General features: G+C 51.4%; 2 protein-coding genes across 2 annotated transcripts; both read right to left on the reverse strand.

Annotated features, from left to right (window-relative positions):
- Positions 1-385: 385 nt before the first annotated feature.
- On the reverse strand, positions 386-3689 carry LGALS1 (galectin 1). The gene is made up of 4 exons (XM_072354161.1): positions 3558-3689; positions 2304-2386; positions 949-1120; positions 386-626 (listed from the first exon to the last, which is right to left on the reverse strand). Exons 1-4 carry the CDS (start codon positions 3564-3566, stop codon positions 483-485), a joined length of 408 nt encoding a protein of 135 aa, XP_072210262.1. The 5' UTR covers positions 3567-3689; the 3' UTR covers positions 386-482.
- An 11354-nt stretch (positions 3690-15043) lies between these two features.
- PDXP (pyridoxal phosphatase) lies at positions 15044-18452 on the reverse strand. Its single transcript, XM_072326603.1, has 2 exons — positions 17841-18452; positions 15044-16604 (listed from the first exon to the last, which is right to left on the reverse strand). Exons 1-2 carry the CDS (start codon positions 18415-18417, stop codon positions 16279-16281), a joined length of 903 nt encoding a protein of 300 aa, XP_072182704.1. The 5' UTR covers positions 18418-18452; the 3' UTR covers positions 15044-16278.
- Between the last annotated feature and the right edge of the window lie 186 nt (positions 18453-18638).

An 18638-nucleotide genomic window follows, 5' to 3' on the forward strand; every position in this document is an offset into this window, starting at 1 on the left:
TTTGGCTTAAGAGCCTCAACCTGCTTGTACACCCCAAGTGTTCCTGCCTCCCATCCCAAAAGCCTATCTTGAGCCTTGAGCCCAACTTCTCTTCCCCAGCCCGAAGTTCCTAGCAGCTGAGCCTTACTCTGAATGAGCCCCTGATCTGTCAGGTCCTCATGAATTATGGAAAAAGAATGGGAGGTGCTGCTGCCTTAGGAACAAGCCTCTGTGCTCCAGCTGCTCTGCAACTGCCTCATGGGAAGAATCAGCCTGGCCAGGCCTTTGGTGTGCCTGGGCTTTTCACTTTCTGCCTTCCTAGTCTCTTGCCACCATCTAACTTCCCCTTTGCCACCACGAGTCCGAGGATGAATGTTGTGTTTAGTCACTCTCACTTGAGACCAAGTAGATGAAAACACATTTATTGATTACTTTTTCTTTTTTTTTTTTCTTTTTTTCTTTTCTTTTTTTTTTTTTTTAAATGTTAAGACAGATGTGAGGAGCTACTCCCAGTTGATAGACCGGAGCGTGAAGTCTCCGTGTGTATCAAAGTAGTCAAAGACAGCAAGACCATGCCGATTGGGGAATGAGAACTGGTGGCCTGGCAGGTGGACGGTCACATCGCTTGGGTTGACGCTGAAAGAGATCTGCAAAACAAATGGAAAAGTCAGAAAACTTCTGCCTAGATACCCTCAAGCCTTCCCCATTCTGCAGAGTGAACGTGCTCAGCAGCATAACTTGCTCTTCAGCAACAGGGGAGTTCTTCTGGTCTTCCAAGCGACGCCTATTCCTTGCTCAGTTCAACAGTAACATCCCTTGGAGCTACACAGAGCTTGCACATTTGATTCTCACCCTTCACCACTGCTTAGAGATCTGGATGGTGGCACTCGCCAAGCAGGAGAAGACAATCACCTCCTGTACAGACAGCTAAGAGTACAGTACATATGGAGAGTGTATCCCAAGCTTTACCTCTATTGGGGCTCCCTTCTGGAAAGGGAAGACAGACTCTCTTTGCTCAGCACCCCATTCTTCCATTTTCTTTGAGTTGCACACAATGACGTTCACATCACCATGAGCATCAAAGCGGGGGTTGAAGTGAAGCCCCAGGTTGGTTGGGTCCTTGCCCAGATTCATCACAAAGCTGCAAAGAAAGGAGACAAACACTGTGTTGCATGCTGTACACTGAATATAGGTCTATTCTGTCAAGACCAGCTGAGGGTGCCGAGGTTCAGTATGCAGCCCCGAACATGGAGTTACTCTGTACCCAAGCCAGCTCTGTAGGAGTTACTTGTCACAGCATTCCTTCCAGCCCTAAACAGTTAGCTGGTGCTGCACCCAACCTGACAGCCACTGCTTCTCCCCACCCTGCAGGCAGCTGCAGTAATTACCATCTCATTAGCTATCCCAAAGCATCTTGCAATGGTAGTGGGAAGAAACAACTTCCCAGCCTGCTGTCCACCTTGCCTCCAGGCCTCTTGCTAAGATGCGAAGTGAGGAGGAATATTATTTGGCAAGGGAAAACCCAGGAGGCTACACGCCAACAGTATCAAACTTCAAAGGCACTGAAAAGAGCTGGGACATGTTTCCTGGAACACCGCTAGTGCTGGTACAGCAGCTCCAGGCTCCACCTCACCCAACGAGAAGTCCTGCCAATAGCAGAGTTGCACGAGGGTTGGGGACTACTGCAGAGGCTTCCCTGAGGGCTCCAGCCACTCATCCCTGCAAACCTAGGAGGTCTTTTGGTGCACCTGTTCACTCACTACTTTTACCCCATTCCTTCCCCACCAGCATACGAGGAACATCTCTACTGGGTGAATACCCTGAGACCACACTATCACCACCAACGGACCCAGTAGTTTTATCATCAGCTTCTTTATGGGTCTGCGGCTCAGAGCACCCATGACATCAGAACACTCAAGATGTCCCCAGCTGCTTGAGCTGTAGTCTTCTGCCCAAGACATCAAAGTACAGAAATGGTGCTCCTGGGCAACCTTCGTGCAGGGGAGAGGATGTGGCTTTTGGGATGCTCTCAAGCCATATCTCGGTATAGATTTAGCATAGAGTAAAGGAAATGAGAACTCGGGAGGATGTGGTTGCTGCCAGTGCGTGCAGCTGGAGCTTCACATCTGCTCTGGCTTAGCCCCTTGGCAGTAGTGCACGTCTGCAATATGCATTAGGCAATGACTCACCGGGAAATACTGTTGGTGTTAACCCTTTTCAAGCTGCTTCATTCCCACCCAAGGGAGGGGAATCCTTCTGTCCCCAGTAGCAGAAACCAACCCAGTGTGGTGCTTTGGCTACCTGGGTGGCACAGCTAAGCTTACCTTTTGGCATTTGGTGCTATTACCCCCTTGACAGTGAGGCGCTGGCCAGGCTTGAGACCCAAGTTGGTGCACACTGGTCCCTGCTGAACATGGAGGCAGAGACATTAGCTCAGTACCTGCTAGCTCACGTGCTTTGGCAGCTCTCCTTGCAGCCTCAATATAGCACATTGCCTTGGACCAAGGGAGAGGTAGGGACACTCCCTTTCCCTAGGGCAAGGCGCATGGGACACCCCAGAGAAGTCACACCAATAAGACAAACCACGTGCCTGATTTCCCAACCTTTCTCTTTGCTGCTGTCATCAACATATCTATATTTCATGGCACTGAAGTGAGAGCACCTGCAAGCTCCCATCACACCCATCCTATCATGAACACACCCAAAGACTGTATGGATCTCATGTCATCCCAAGAAATCTGGCCATTCAGGGATGGAGCCTCCACTCTGTTCCCCTGGCTTGGATTTGGACCTCAAGCCTTGCTTGGGTCCAGGGGCTCACACATTCCACTCCCTTGTGTCCAGGGGCTTATTTTCTGGAATACTGAACATCTGCAAGAAGTTTGCATGCACCTTTCCACATTTTGGCAAGCAGAAAGAAGTATCCTACTTCTCATATCCATGTGTACTCATTGGCCGGTCTGGCCCTTGACGTGACCACAAGAATACTAAGAATTCTTTCTTCTACCGAAGTTTCATTTGCACTTGAGGCACTCCCTGATTATTCCCTCTCAGGCTACTGCAAGAAATCAAAGTGCAAACACTCCCCTGATACAAGCATCCCTCCAACAGTCCTTGGTACTCACAGAAGGGCACTTTAGAAGAGTGCATTTTCGTACAAGAAATAATGATTGAGTGACTCATGAAAACTGCAGCCAGGAAGCAAGCAATAGGGCAGCCCAGAAAAAGAGACGCTCAGAAAGCAATAAATACTACTTCGGCTGCCTCCCTAGAGCAGAACCTCTGCAAAACAGGTTACCCCAGCTCAGGAACCAATCCAGCAAGGACCCCCCACATATCTCCCCAGAGGGATCCTGCAGGGCAAAAAAAAACCTTCAGCCTGAACAAGATATAGCAGCCACCCCTCTGTAATAGGGGTCTCGGCTCCCCTAGCAGCAGACATGCAGTTCTAGCAGACCCTCCAGCATAGGGACTGGTGAGCAGGTAAAGGGTAATGCAAGCACCCTGCTGCCAAGCCAACATCTTCCCCGTAGCCCTTCTCCCGTGCTCCATCCTCCCCATTCTTTTTCCCTACTCACACAAGACATGATGCTGCTGTGCAGGCTGATGCTCCTGTCTTCCAAGGTGCAAAAGTCCCAGACAAGTAACTGCAGGACCACACCCTTGCCTTTAAATAGATGGAGAGCTGAGTAGTGCCAGCCCTTCCCCAACCCCAGCCGCCAATAGGATTGAGAATAAGGTGGGAGGAGCTGGTTTGGGGGAAGGGAAGAAGTGTCTCCTCCCTCCCTCATCCAGGCCCCTCTCCAGGATGCTAATCCCAACCCTTCCAAGCAGGCTGCTGGCCACTCCAGGAGGAGATCCAGCTGTGTGTGGCCACAAAGTCAATGGAAAATAGTTTCACAATGAGTATTTTATCCAAGCCTTTCATCCCACATGGAAAATGATCAGATGGATCAAGGCTTGGCAGAAAGTTTCTGAGGGCTGGGCTCTTCAGCTCTGCTAAACTAGGAGCCAGAACATCACTGAGGGTATGCAGCCTGGGGAACTCTCTGTGGTCCAGGTACAGAGAACTGATGTTGAATCTGGGGAGTCTCAGCTGTACCAACAAGCCTTATGGCCCCCTAGAGCTGTCCAGCTTCTGACCCAGACCTTGTCACCAGCTCTTGTAGGTACAGGATCCAAGGAAGGGAAAGCAGTCACTCTTCTGCAGAACCCCTAGATTTCCTCAAAACCCTGTGGGGACAGCAAGCCTGGAGGAGTCCTCTTGGAAAAATGGGGAGGAATCATCCTAGAAAGCTCAGTTTCAGGCTCTTGCACCTACTCTAGGCACATCGGAGAGGCTGAGAAACAAGGGGATGGGGGCAAAATGTTCCGTTCTAATAAACTATGGGATCTATAGGTCTATTAGCTGCCTCCACTTTGTGTTCCCTTTGTGGCAAGCGTGATTCACTCTGGGTGAAAGGATCCCTTTGGAAAAAGTTGCCCAATTACTACATGGCTCAACTGTAATTATGCTGAAAGAAGGGGGAAAAAAAAATAATCAGGCAGCAGGCCAAGCCTGTGGCTTCAATCTTTCCTCGTCTTGCATATTTGTCTCTAAATCACAAGACGCTCTGTGATTTCCTCAAGAGGAAGAAACAGAAGAGGCAGAACAGAAACACACTGCAATGCTTTCTTCTTCCCTTTCTACGAGGCCCGTCAGTTCTCTATCTCTTCAGGGCTGAGGATGTGACTGAACCCCTCTCTCTCACCCCAATCATGCAGAACCCCAGAGGCTTGTTGGGTATTTCTAGTTGGTCCCATCAATGCCAGCAGAGGTAACAGGGAGAGCCTCCTACCTTCTGGAGCTCAGGAGGGTATGGAATTGTTCCAGCCTTTGGGCAGGTCGCTGAGCACCCTGTGGCACCAGTGGCTAGATGAGGAGTGACTGTTTCTTTGCATGAAACGGTGGACCATGAAGGGAAACTTCTAGATATTTGCTCATGGGGGAGGCTGTTAAAAAAATGAAGGGGAGGTTCCATGTCTCGTGAAGTGAATTTGGAAGCTGTGCGTTGCAACCCATCCTTGGTAGCCACCAGTTCCGGGGGTCATGCATGCCCAAGGATGTTCCTCCAAAAGCTGCTGGGAAGATTAGAAACTAGCTCATGGATAGCAGGTGTCAACAAGAGAGGGAATACCATCCCAAGGCTCAGGGGAGATACTGGAAGGGCATTCACATCAAAGAAATTTGACCTTTAGAACTGAGTCTCCCTTTGGTGGCCCATGCTTGTTTGTTGGAAGCCCAGGGCTCTCCACTGGCTTTTCAGGAGTCTGGAATAAAAATGTCTGACATTAGCACAACTCTTGGAGGCAAGGGAGTAGTGGGGTGTCCTATTGCCTGTGGGCCATGAGCTACCAGCATTGGTATAATGCTGTGTCTCCATTCCTACCACTGGGCTGAAGCTACTGTGGAGAGATGCCAAAACCTAAAGGTTGAGGATCAGTGTCCTTATGAGGCACGGATGAATTCAAGGAAAGGAAGATCTCTGCTCACCATGTTCCTGGCAGCACTCCTACCCTCTTCACCGCACTGAAGATGCAGAGGTATTGACCCATTATTTTCAGGACTGGTTTGGCATGGGAAGGGCCACTGTGGGTTGAGAAGGACAGAGCCAGGACAGTTAGATTTGGTAATTCTCACCTCCCATCACCTCATTTCTTATCAGTGTTTGGATGGTCAGCCAACAAGGTGATGTCCTGCCTGATTATAAGCACATTTGATCTGCTAAGGATGTAGATTTTGGTGGCACGGGCTCATTCTGCTGTGTGGGAACTCACCAGTGGGATAAATCTCTTCTCCAACCTTCCAGTCAGGAGAGGTATTCTTTATGTAAGCTGAAGGGAGTGAGTTGACCTTATGCTGTTGCTGCAAATGGTGCCCTTGGCCATGACAAGCTTTTTGGCCAGAGGGAGCTGCAGGTAAGGAGAAAGAAGCAATGTCTGTGGCATGTTAATTCAGTAGCACCTGAGCCTTGGCTATGAGGGTGAGGCAGGTGGTAACTACAACTGCATCTGCTTTCTCCAAACTGGATCTTGTGCCCTAAGCAGGGCAGGGTGAGGAGAAGGAGAGGTGGGAGAGCAAGCTATTGTGGCAGGGGCAGGCCAAATTTGCATTTATGAGTGAACATGAGGCCAGAAATCACAACAAAGAAAGACCCTGTCAAGCATGTCCTATGCTAGGGGTTAGGCATCCCACTCGGGTCCTGCCCAAAGGCATCTGTGGTTTCATGATGTGGAGACAGCTTGGCTCCTGAGAAGGCTCACTGCCCTCTCACTAGTCTTCCCTTGCACAATGTCCCCATCTCTTTGGAAACTGCAAATTGCTCTTGTTTGGTGAGAAATCCCAGACAATCCTCAAACAATTGCTGCTGCCTTTGGAGCTTGAGATCAACCCCTAATTCTGGCTGTGACCCATCATTCCTGTAGGAGGAATCAGACCCCCGTCTGCTGCTAGGTCTGCCCATGGTTTTCATTGTCGCCCTTCCTCCAGAGCCTCAACTTTCTGCCTGCACTTCTCTAATGCCAAAAGCAGCCATACTGATCTCTCCATACTGAGGTGACGCCATTTCTTGAGCTCTCATGGACATCCCCACCCTTTCCAACGTGGATGCTGCAATTCAGCTTGGGATGAAGATGGAAACACGGTTGCAAAAGGTGAGTTTCATCACTGCAGGTAGCTTTAATGTAGGTATTGCCTTCTGGTCTTGCTGATAGGCATTGCTGTGGGTCAGCATAACAATATGGATCCTGAGCACTGTGAGCTGAATCCAGCTGCTCCAAAGGTTGACCTGCTCGGCATTGTGTTGAATCATAGAATCATTAAAGTTGGAAAGATCAATAAGATCATCTAGTCCAATCATCGGCCTATGCCTGTGACTGCTATAGACTATGCCACTCAGTGTAACACTTACCCTTTACTTGAAAAAAAGAAGTTGTTGAGCTATTGGGTGGTTCTAACCAAAGCCTTTCAGCAGTTACCAAAGGAATGTCCTGGTCAGACACTTGTCTGAGGGCATCCTGAGCCTACACCTTGGAGGACTGCAGAAGGGCTTGACTGAAAAGCCCATGCACTATGTGAGCAAAGTCTACCTGTACACATCACTCCTCAGCTGGCAAGGGCCTGTTTAGGCAGCAATTACTCCCTCTGTTATTTCCACATCTTTCGACTGGGAGAGCATCTTTGTACCTGTTCAGCCACTTTGTGTTACGTGGGCTGTGGTTTGTCTTTAATTCAGGATTAGGTACACTAAACTTGGATTCATTATCTTGCAGGCTCCGAGCCTCACATCAGGAACGAGCTACAGCAGGATCTCCCAAGCTTTCCTGCTGGAATGTTTATGACCACATCCAATTTCCTGGATTAAGAGTTGCTTGTTCGGCTCCTGCTCCTGCTGACTTCAGGATCTCTCTGCTTTCATTAAATCAGATTGGAAATATGTTCCCTAGTGGTGAAGATAACCCTGCAAATGTTATCAAAGAATGTCTAGGCACTGTAACTTATCTGGGAGAGCCTGAAATTACAGTTTGGGGAAGCGTGGATGACTCCTGCTCATGCTAATGACGCTGGGATGTTGGACACACCTCAAAGTGCTGTGGGGGTGTTCCCCAAATTGGGGCTCCCCACCTCCTGTTTTGGCTGTTCATATCAGGCTCCATCTCGCCTCCAGGGCATAAGCCCCATCCATGCACAGCCTGTTTGTTGCACCTGGTTTCCTGGTGACATCTGTGAGGCTGCAATATGGGCCCAACGTCCTGGCTGGCTGCTGGGACATGGATGGGCAGCAGCTGTGCCAACCCATGGAGATGGCTGGCTCATGCCACTTGGGTGCCTTCTAGCATGCAACAGCAATGATAAGCCACCAATGATGATAGAAATATTAAAGGTACAGCAAAAAGAAAAAGTGATTACCTCAGATGTGAACCCCACAACAGGTGACTTAACCTGGGAGATTTCAGGCCCCATTGCATTTTGGTTTAGGAGCACCTGGCACAGGGCAGCAAGCAAAGGCAAATCAACCCAAGGAACGGTGGCCTGATGCCATTTTTTTTTCCCCCCTTCAATAAATACTTCTGAATCAACAGAAAGAAAGAAGTGTTGGGATGCAGCGTGCTTTGCTCTGCTGTGCAGTTGCTGCATAAGAGGCTTCCACCCTGACCTTTAAGAAGTGACGTTTTGAAAGCAGAGCTCCAAGCTCAGCAGATGCTGACAAGAGGGAAAGCATCGCCACCACTTGGCTGGACCTTGGCTAATGATTTCCATAAGGCCTGCAGCATCAGCCCGGTGCTGGAGAGAAAGGGAATATGACCCTGTGCTTTAGGTGAGGGATATTTCTGGGTGTATCATTAGTGCTGGGAGTGCAAGGGAAAGAAAACACAACCGTACAAGTGCTGCAGGAGGCACGGGTGTATGGGTGCAGATGTGCAGAAGAGCTGCAGGCTACCAACTGGCTGCGGTAACACTGCTGCAATACTCACATCAGCATCCATAGTGTAGCTAAGAAATCTACTATTTATTGACTCTATTTCAAACTACCTGTTGAGGCATATTACCTGTCCGGAATTGCTGTCTGTTAGGAGCGACTTTTGAGACATGCCGGGCAGAGGTTTGTTTGCTGTGTTTAATATGCAGATTGCAAATGGGTGCCGTGCTGGAACATGTTCAGGCAACTCAGGCACTGGTTTCAGCTCTTCCAGGAGCCAGGGCTGGGAAGCAGCGTGCTCATGGAATACAGGCACATTCCTCCTGCAACACCCATGGGATCGAAACTCAGCCACGATGTGTGTTCCAAGCAGCCTGCAAAGGTGATCCCAAAGCAAAGGAACTTGAATTGGCTTTGCTGGTGGGATGATGAAACCCTAAAGCACGCCGAAGCCAGCATGCTTCTTGACCCACCGACACTCCCTCAGAAGTCCCAGTTGTCATCCCTCATTTCGTGCCCCATTCTATAGGGCTGCCCTGTGCCCTGTTGGATAGCAACTGCCTGCTGCCATGCAGGCGGTTGGAACAATTGCCCTTCTGCTCCTAAGATGCCTGTTCTCCATCGGGATGAGCTGCTGAAATGGGAGAATGTTTCGACAGAGCTGGGCATCCTCCCTTCCCCGAGGCGTGGCAGGCAGAAGAGACGTGCTGCTTGGGGATGGAAAGTGCTGTGCTCTGATGCTATCGCGGATCAGAGGCAATGGGAAATGCTGGGGCGCATCATCCCATGATGCTCCCACCCATAAGAAGGGGACCATGGCTCCCTGTGGGGCTGATGGTGCTCCCCAGGGTCACGTGGCACTGCAGTGGTGGGGCTGTGCTGCTCTCCACAGACTTCTCCATCCTTTCAAGAACCACGTGTATGTGGCACTGAGGGACATGGTTAGTGTGCATGGTGGGGATGGGCTGACAATTGGACCAGATAATCTAAGAGGTATTTTTCAAACTTAGTGATTCTTTGTGTCCATCAACTGTGTTGGATGAGCCCTATATGGCCCATAGAGAACTGGGCCATGGGGAATGCACTTTTCTCTGTGCCAATGCACTTAAACAGTGATTGAACAGCTTGGCCAGCTGTGGGATTCACCTTGTGAAGGGATTACCTTCACACAAGCACTTACTCCACTCCCTCTTGTAATAATTCACATTGGTGCCTATGAAATATGGAGCCACATGCTCATTTCCCTGTGGCCATCACTATTTGCATGTGCATGCGAGTCTCAAATCCTACAGTCTAGGAGTTTTCTTGTGCAGCGTAGATTATCTTCAAAACACCCGGACATCTGAGAGGTACAGCCTCCAGGCTCTTGGGCACTTATTCAAGTGCAGGTGACAATCAGGATATGATATTTCCATTCCCACCAAACCAAGCTGTGAAAAGCAGGGAGGTTCTCCTGGCCTCTGCACTCATGTTATGTGCTGGGTTCAAGCTGTGCTATAATGTTCTTCCTGCCCTGCAAGGAACATCATGTGTGCAAGGGCGGAGTTGGAGCAGTGCACGCTTTCTGCTGGGCTCCTGCTTCCATGCCCATGAGAAGTGCCTGAGCTCGATTTTGGTGGAAAGATGCTGTTCTCTATCTCTTAGAGGCATGTGGAGTGGTCCAGAAAGTGCCAACCCCCAACACACCCCTTGGCAAGAGCCAGGCTAGTGCGTGTTCAGGACAAGAGCTATGAGGAGGGAGGTCTGTGAGCGAGCAGGCACCAGCCATGACTTTCCTGGAGAGAAACACATAGGGAGAAATAGCCCCAGTGCTGCCAGCGCAGCCCTTCTCAACAATAGCAATGTCAGCATGGATGTGTGCTGTATGCCAGGGCTCCCGAGGCTTTCGGGACTTTGCATGCCCTTGATGAGATGCAGGGAGAAATGGCATTCTCAGAACAGAAACAAAGGCAGTTGTTTCCCTTTGCCTGTTCTTTCAGGGTAAAGGGGAGGGAAACCAGTAGAGAGCTGAAAGAGACCTCCTCCCCATGCAGGACTTCACTTGGTCACCACTGGAGTCCTGGCCACCCCTGGGGTCCTATCCCCTCTCTTGAGGACATGGAAGAGGTTGTGGCATTAACTATTGCTCCAGGCTTACAATAGGGAGTGGCAAAGAAGCAAGGGGACAAGAGGAGAGGACCTGGAACCGGGCTCTCTTGAACTGGGGCAACTCTGCTCCTGGCCTCTGTGTGTGTGTTGTGGTCTGAGCAAGGTCAAGATCTGTGCTAGAGTGGGTTCGCTGAAACCTTGTTCCCAGATCAAGGGCTTCCTCCAACCTAATAAGCCCCTGGTGAGCTGAGCAAGAGGAGTCCCAGGGCTACAGTGTCTGGGGTCAGGCCAGCCTCAGAATACAGGGTTCAGCCTTCTTTAAACCAAGGCTGCTAGCTGGGATGCTCTCGAGGACTGGTCCTGGATGCTGACCAGCTCCTCATAGAGTCACAGTTTCCACTTTGAGAAACCAGAGCTCTGGCCACATTTACAGTACAGTAGGATCATGTAAAGGGCCCTGGGCAGGAGAGTATCCCTCAGAGTTAAACCAAGAACATAGAATTATTTCAGTTGGAAAAGACCTCTAAGATCTTTTCCAACCATCAGCCCACTCCCACCATGCCCACTGACCATGTCCTCAGTGCCACATCCACACGGTTCTGGAACACCTCCAGGGATGGTACAACACGAGGCCTGTGCCTCTCATCTTATCGCATGTTACATGGAAGAAAGAGTGATGGATGGGTGAGTGGTGATTTCAGCTCTGAAGCTCTATGGCACAGAGAGATGCTGTGGTTGGGTGCAGAGTAAGGGGGGGGCATGATGGATGATGCCAAATGCTGCAGGCTGGCCCAGCTGGAGCTGATTAAGTGCGCACAAAGCACAGCCATGACTTGGATCCATACTGCAGAGCTGGCAGCTGCACTGCACGCTGTTCACTCCCTGGGATGCAGCCCTGTGCTTGTTGGCTGCCAGCAGCCCCAAGCTGGAAACATGGGCAAGTGAGCTGCTGCTGAATGGGGCTGGGGGGAAGAGGCAGAGCATGATGAGAAACAGTTTCGCAGAGCACAACTCCTTTCTATCTAATTGCATTCCTTTTCTCTTTCCATGTCCTACCCTGAGGACTCTGGGTATCTTAAAGGATAGGAGCTGGTGTCTGGTGAAGTGGATGGTGGCAGGGATGCATGGCTCACACCCTGTTTGTACAAGGAACTGATAGGCAGCTGTTGCTGATAGTTGCAATAGAAAGGAGAAAAGTAACTGAAAGGGGGGAGATTTAGGTTAGGTTTTAGGAGGAAATCTTTCACTCAGAGAGCAGTGAGGCACTGGCACAGGCTGCCCAGAAAAGCCATGGCTGCCCCATCCCTGGTGGTTCAAGGTCAGATTGGATGGGGTCCTGGGCAGCTGAGCTGGAGGGTGGCAGCCCTGCCCACATCATGGGGTGGGACTGTGTGGGTTTTCAGTTCCCCTCCAATACAAGCCATTCCATGATCCTCTGACACCTGTGAGTGGCAAGTGGCCTTGGGGGTGAGAAAGACTACTTCTGGAGAGCTCTCCTGAGCAACATCAGGCTGTCCATACGGGTAAATGAGTAAAAGGCAGCTCAAAACCTTGCACCAGCAGGTAGGTTTCCAGCAATGCTGGCTTGAGGGCAAACCTGTGGCCAAGTAGGAGTCACAGTGAAGCACTGCTCCATGACGCAGGGCCTCTTACCCTTGAGACTGCTGAGGGAAGGCAGCTCATGAGGCTGCCTGTGGCGGATTACAAGGCAGTGAAGACAAAACAGCCTGAGCTCTGCTCAGGAGTACAGCCAACCCATCCCATGAGACGTGCCAGTCTCCAGGTGACCCAGGCTGTGCAGGCACATCATTCCCTGGTTGCGAATGGGAGCACAGTGCCATCCTTCATACCTCCACCTCTGAAACTTGGTGAGTGCACCACCATGGCCTAGCATTGCTTAACACTACTCCTGGGCTCTGTTCACAGTTAGCTGAATCAGCAGCCTCAATGCATTAGGCCAAAGGATGTTAAGTCAGGATCAGCAAGTGACTTGGGATCGTGTTCTGCATCACCTCCCTTGTCTCCATGCTCGAGCCTTACAGAGTTGCCAGTGTTTGGCTGCAGTGCTTCCCTGAAACTAAGTCTGACGGAACTCTCTAAGCTGGCAGGGTTATTAGTGGCTTTTAATTGCTCTCAACTGGTTCAGCTGCTCAGCATCTTGCAGGGATTGTCTGGAGAACCAAAATAGCCCATCTACCAGGAGTATACATTATTTGTGCACAGTTCCAAGGCAAAGTCTAACAGCCACACAAGTTTTGAGATGCTTGGTAAGCTTGCATGGGTCAGAGCCCATAGGGAAGGAATAGATGACATAGGAATAATAACGGAGTACCTGAGAAGGATGGAGAGGAGGAGACCACACCTTGCGTAAGGAGCAAGGAGTGGCAAAGTGTGCATCATAGGAGGGACTCAACCACAGTGTTGGAAGAAGGGCAGATTCTGGCTGCCTTTCCAGGGCAGGCAGGAACAGGCTGCTGCCTCTTGCCACCACCACCACCTCCTCCTCGTCCTCCCCACACCGTCTGCTGTGGTACAGGGTGGTGCCGAGGTGCCTGCCTTGGCAAAGGGGCACTCTCACTGCAGGTTGGGCAAGTATCGAGCGAGCTCCTGGGATCATGAGCCTGTCTTGGCTCCAATGGAACTTTCCCATGCAACAAATCTCTATCCTGCCAGTCCCAACACCTGTCAGATCCTTCCCTTTCTTTTACCATCTCATGTGGCTGAACACTAACAACATTCCAGCCTGTGATTATTAGTTCCTCATATTAAAGGCATCTGCTCACTGATTGGTATCTTTAGACCGATTTGTTGTCTTTCTGCTGTGGATATACTTCTAGGGTGAAATGACCAGCTTGGCAGGTGGTGGGAGAGCATGGATATTGTCTATCTAAACATCAGAATGGCCTTTGACATTGTCTCCCGTAAGATCCTTTATAGCGGTGGAGTTGAAGTACAGGTTGGGTGAGGAGACAGCGAGGTGGGACAAAAACCAGGTGAATGGAGGAATCTAGAGAGCGGTGGTCAGTGGCAAGAAGTCCATTAGTTGTTAGAATTAACCAGTGCTGTGCCCCAGGAGTCAGTACTGGGCCCAGTCCTGTATGTAACATCATTAATGATCGAGATGATGGGGCAGAGCACATCCTCAGCAGATTTGCAGCTGACACTGAACTGGGAGGAGCAGCTGACAGAACAGAGGGTTGTGCTGCCATCCACAGGGACCTCAAGAAGCTGGAGGAACGAGATGACAGAAGCATCCTGAAGTTTATTAAGGGGAAATGAGAAGTCCTGCTCATGGGCAAGCATAGAAAGCAGGAAAGGAGATGAGGGCCCTGTTAGCCACTGAGTTAAACACGAGTCAGCAATGTGAACTCAAGGCAAGAAAGGGTAAGAGTTTTCAGTGGTGCCCAATGTTAGGACAAAAGGCAATGGGCACAAATTGGAATGTGGAAGGGGCTCCCTCTCAACATCAGGAAACATTATTCACTGTGTGGGTGATGGAGCACTGGCACACATTGCCCAGAAGCTGTGGACTCTCCTCCTTGGAGACTTGCTTTCAAATCACTATGCTCAGATAAAAGGACACAGACCTCTCCCTTGGTCTTGCCCAGAGCAGATGATGCTCTGCAGCTTGCTGCTAGCATCACCACCCAGCACTTGCCACAGTAACCGCAATTAAACAAAGAATTTGGGGCTCCTTGGGTAATGAATGGCTGCCATGTGCCTCACTGCACTCTTGTCCTTACTGCGCAGCAGGAAAGGATGGTTCAGTTTTCTGACGGTGAGGAAAGAGGTGTTTTCTATAGAGCACCAAAACAAGCTCCCGTCCACTCCATCCTCCCATGCATTTCCATGGCTTCATTCTCCACAAACTTGTTTCTCTGTGGCAACTTCATTAGCCACCAAGAAATGAATCTACCCAGGCAGAAAGTCATTGCTTATCTCAGTTTCAATAGCAGATGTGATCTCTAAGGACCCCTCAGCACCAGAGATTTTAGCTCAAGGCAAATGGACATCTGAAGGGCTTGCATGGAGAACTCATCATCCCTCAGGGACAGTAGGAGGGCATCTCTTTTCTAATGAGATCTATTCATGCTCACCTTCACTATGCACAGGAGTGATAGCAGAGGGAAGCCAGAGAAAACCAGACTGGCAGGTCTGATGGACCCCTAGATTGCTGATCTTGGCCCCATTCGGGGCAAGAACAGTCTAGTGGCTAAAGGCAGCGCTTGTCTTGGGTGGCTCTCTAATTAAGCAAGCAGAGTTCGCAAGGCACATTAGGTCTTGGGCCTTGCTTTGCTTGGGGATACAAGCATGGAACAGAAGCTTGTTAAATACCATTCCTCTGGTCATCTAATTGGAGATGGGAGACACGAAAGGGAGAAACACATACAAAGGGCTCCAATTAAGATGACAGTCAAGCTTCAGAGAGCTCTTTGGATGTCCTTTTATTCTTGGAGGGCTGTTCCCTAAGCCATTCTCATCTTGATAGGAATGCAAGAGAAGAAAGGAGGCCATTTCCAGCCTACGCTCACGCTTTATTATATCCAGAAACACGGTGAGTGTAAGAACATCAATATAGGACACGGACAGTAAGAGAGGCCCAAAGAAACTGCCCCCTGTCCCCTTGGTTCAAACAGTAAGCATAATTTATACAAATAATACAATATTTGAACAAGAAATAAGTTAGTAGAATAAATAAATAAATAAAAACAAAACAAAAACATCCCAGAAAACAAAACATAGATATAAGACGAAGCAGCAAGGAACGGTTTTGAGGGCTGCAACATTCACAGCGGTAACAATAGCAACATCGTACCCACACCTCAGCAGCTGGAGCACAGACCCCCCCATCAGCCCTTTTCTCTCACCACACCATGACAAAATCCACTGAGGAGGGGAAGAAGGGGAGAGTCTCAAAGTTCACTCCTGCTGCGCTTCTGTGGTCTAGGAGCCCTCTCTCGCAATCCCCTTCACAAGGGGTACTTGAAAACAAGGAACAACCACAGATGGACTGTGCGCAGTCACAGCTCGTCTGAGTTGTTTGGCACAAAAAAAAAGGGACAAGGACAGCTTCTTTTCCCTTTCTGCAGACTTTTCTGACAAACACTGGCATAGCTTTTAGGCAAGTCAGGGCAGGGGGTGGTAGGGAAACACCTCTAAAGAACAGCAGAGAGAAGACAAGAGATGAGGTGATGCTCTCATTCGCTTATTCGCCTGTGGGAGGCAGAGATGCTCTCATTCACTGCTCCAGAATGCTTCTTCCACACACCCTGGCACTGATGGAGACTGGGTGGGTGATACCCTCAGCCATTCCCCTCCTGAGGAGGCGATTACCATAAGGACCGCAGGGATGCAGCTCAGTCGTCAAGACTTACAGAGCAAAGGGACAGCAGTAAAAGGCCGCCACTGGTTATCTAAGAGAAAACCATTAAGACAGCTGTTCCCTAACCCCTGCAGCAGGAGAGGCCAAACACTGAAACACTGTTCTGGCCCCCATATCGGCCTTGAGGCCTCCAGCTCTTTTCTAGAGATGCTGATCCTGGCACATGAGGGAGAAAAGGACCGTCATGGGTGGCTCTCAGCAGAAAGGAAACAACTTTAACCCTGCCCCCCTCTCCTCCTGTCCCCCGAGAAGGGTATTGGAATGTGAATAAACCAGGAAGTGAGGGAAAAGGGTGGTGAGACATAAAATGGAACAGATAGAGATCGGGGATGGGGAACCCGGCCCCTCTGCTCTCGTACATGAAGACCACTAGTCATCCAAGCCTGGTATCAAGTCTGCAATGCTGTTTACATAGTAATTGGGCACCATATCCTTGGCAGCAGGGCTGTCGCTGGCCATGTAGGCCAGTGCCTCTTCCAGGCGTGAGACACCCGTCAGCGTGAGGATGGTAGAGAGGCCGCAGTTCTTGCCAAAGAGGATATCTGTCTCCAGACGGTCTCCCACCATGAGGGTACGGGATGGGTCAATACCAAAACGATCCACGATGCAATCGAACATGTAGGTGTTGGGCTTCCCCACCACCAGTGCCTTGCGGCCTGAAGCTGTTTCCACTGCAGCTGTGAGACTGCCGGTCCCTGGTGGGGGAAGGAGAAGAAATAGATATAGCTGCAGGTAGCTCAAGTGAGAGTCCTGTCATAGAATCATCAAGGCTCCAAAAGACCTCTTAAGATCACCCAGTCCAACAGACTGCCCATCCCCAACATGCCCACTGACCACGTCCCTCAGTGCCACATCCACACGGCTCTGGAACATCTACAGGGTCAGTGGCTCCACCACCTCCCTGGGCAGCCTGTGCCACTGCAGCACCGCTCTTACTGAGAAGAAATCTTCCCCAACATCCAACCTGAACCTCCCTTGGTGCATCATGAGGCCATTCCCTCTCATCCTATCATTGTTACCTCGGAGAAGAGGCTGACCCCCAGCTTGCTACAACCTCCTTTTTGGACTTCGTAGAGGGTGATGAGATCTCCTCTGTGCCTTCTCTTCTCCAGGCTGTACTGAACCCCATTTCCCTCAGCCACTCATTATCAGACTTGTGCTCCAGACCCTTCATCACCTCTGTTGTCTTTCTCTGGACACGCTCCAGGGCCTCCATGTCTTTCTGGTACTGAGGGGCCCAAAACTGAACACAGATGGAGGGTCACCTCCCTGCTCCTGCTGGCTGCGCTATTACTGATACAAATCAGGATGCTACTGGTCTTCTTGGCCACCTGGGCACGCTGCTGCCTTATGTTCAGCTGGCTGTCAACCAGTAAGCCCAGAAAGGCATGTCAGCAATTCCAGCAGCCCTGTTACTTAGAGAATCTTGTACAACTTTCTGACGGCCAACATAATAAATAGCCAATCCTATCACCACGACATGGATATGACCTGAGGAGCTCATCCCCAGTCATAGAATGATTAGGGTTGGAAAGGACCACTAGGATCACTAGGTTCAACAACCAGCAGCCCATCCCCACCATGCCCACTGCCCACGTCCCTCAGTGCCACATCCACACGGCTCTGGAACACCTCCATGGACGGTGACTGCACCACCTCCCTGTGCAGCCTGTGCCACTGCAGCACCGCTCTTTCAGCAAAGAAATATTCCCAAATACCCAACCTGAACCTGCACTGATACAACCTGATGCCACCTCCTCTCGCTCTATTACTGTTACCTGAGAGACAAGGCCGACCCCCACCTCAGCACAACCTCCTTTTAGGTCATTGCAGAGAGCAATAACGCTCCCCCTGAGCTCCTCTCCTCCACAGTTCACAGCCCCAGCCCCTCACAAGCCCGACAGCACCAAAGGGGCGCAGCGGGGGCTCACCGGGGGTGCGCTGCCCATCGCTCAGCGGGTGCCACGGATCGGGGTCGGTGGCCACCAGCACGCAGCGCGGGTCCCGTAGGTAGGCGCAGGCCTGGGCCAGCTTGGCGAAGGTGAACTGCTCGTCGTAGCCCACCAGCACGGCGTGCACCTGCTCCGCTCCCGGCTCTCCCTCTCCCACCAGGCACAGCCCGGCGTCCCGCACCTCGCCCCGCAGCCCCTCGCCGCCCAGCACGAAGACGCGGCCCACCGCGCTGCCGTCGCCCGCCCCTCCGCTGAGGAGCTGCTGGCGGAGGAAGAGCGCGGAGCAGAGCGCGGAGCTGAAGACGTGCTCGGCGCGGACGCCGCGGAAGCCCAAGCGCCTGAAGCGCAGCTCCAGCTCGGCTACCGAGCGCCGGCTGTTGTTGCTGACGAAGAGCGCGGCCTTGCCGCTGCGCTGCAGCCGCTCCAGCAGCTCGGGAGCGCCGGGCACGGCGGACTCGCCCGCCCACAGCACGCCGTCGCAATCGAAGAGCAAGCCCTGCGCCGAGCCCAGCACCTCCCGCAGCGCCGCGCCGCTCAGCCGCCGGCAGCTCGCCATGCCGCCGCCAACGGCCGCCGCCGTGCCGGCGCCCCGCCCCGACGCCGAGCGGCACCGCCCGCCGGCACGGCTTCGCCAATGGGAGACGGGGAGGGAGAAGAGTGACGGAGACGCCGACCTATCGCTTGCAAGGAAAGGGGGCGTGGTCGAGAGAAGGGAGAAGCGACGGCCTGATCGCCCTATCGGCTGCCCAGAAAGACGGCGAGGAGGCGGGACGGAAG

The sequence above is a fragment of the Excalfactoria chinensis genome, chromosome 1, assembly GCF_039878825.1.
Source record: "Excalfactoria chinensis isolate bCotChi1 chromosome 1, bCotChi1.hap2, whole genome shotgun sequence".
Classification (NCBI taxonomy): Eukaryota; Metazoa; Chordata; class Aves; order Galliformes; family Phasianidae; genus Excalfactoria; species Excalfactoria chinensis.

Coding starts and splice junctions, on each gene's coding strand:
- LGALS1 (XM_072354161.1), bottom strand. Junction 1,121..2,303: donor ATAGCACCAAATGCCAAAAG/GTAAGCTTAGCT, acceptor CTTTCTTTGCAG/CTTTGTGATGAATCTGGGCA. Junction 627..948: donor AGAAGGGAGCCCCAATAGAG/GTAAAGCTTGGG, acceptor TTTGTTTTGCAG/ATCTCTTTCAGCGTCAACCC.
- PDXP (XM_072326603.1), bottom strand. CDS start 18,417: ATGGCGAGCTGCCGGCGGCTGAGCGGCGCGGCGCTGCGGGAGGTGCTG. Junction 16,605..17,840: donor CGATGGGCAGCGCACCCCCG/GTGAGCCCCCGC, acceptor TTCCCCCACCAG/GGACCGGCAGTCTCACAGCT.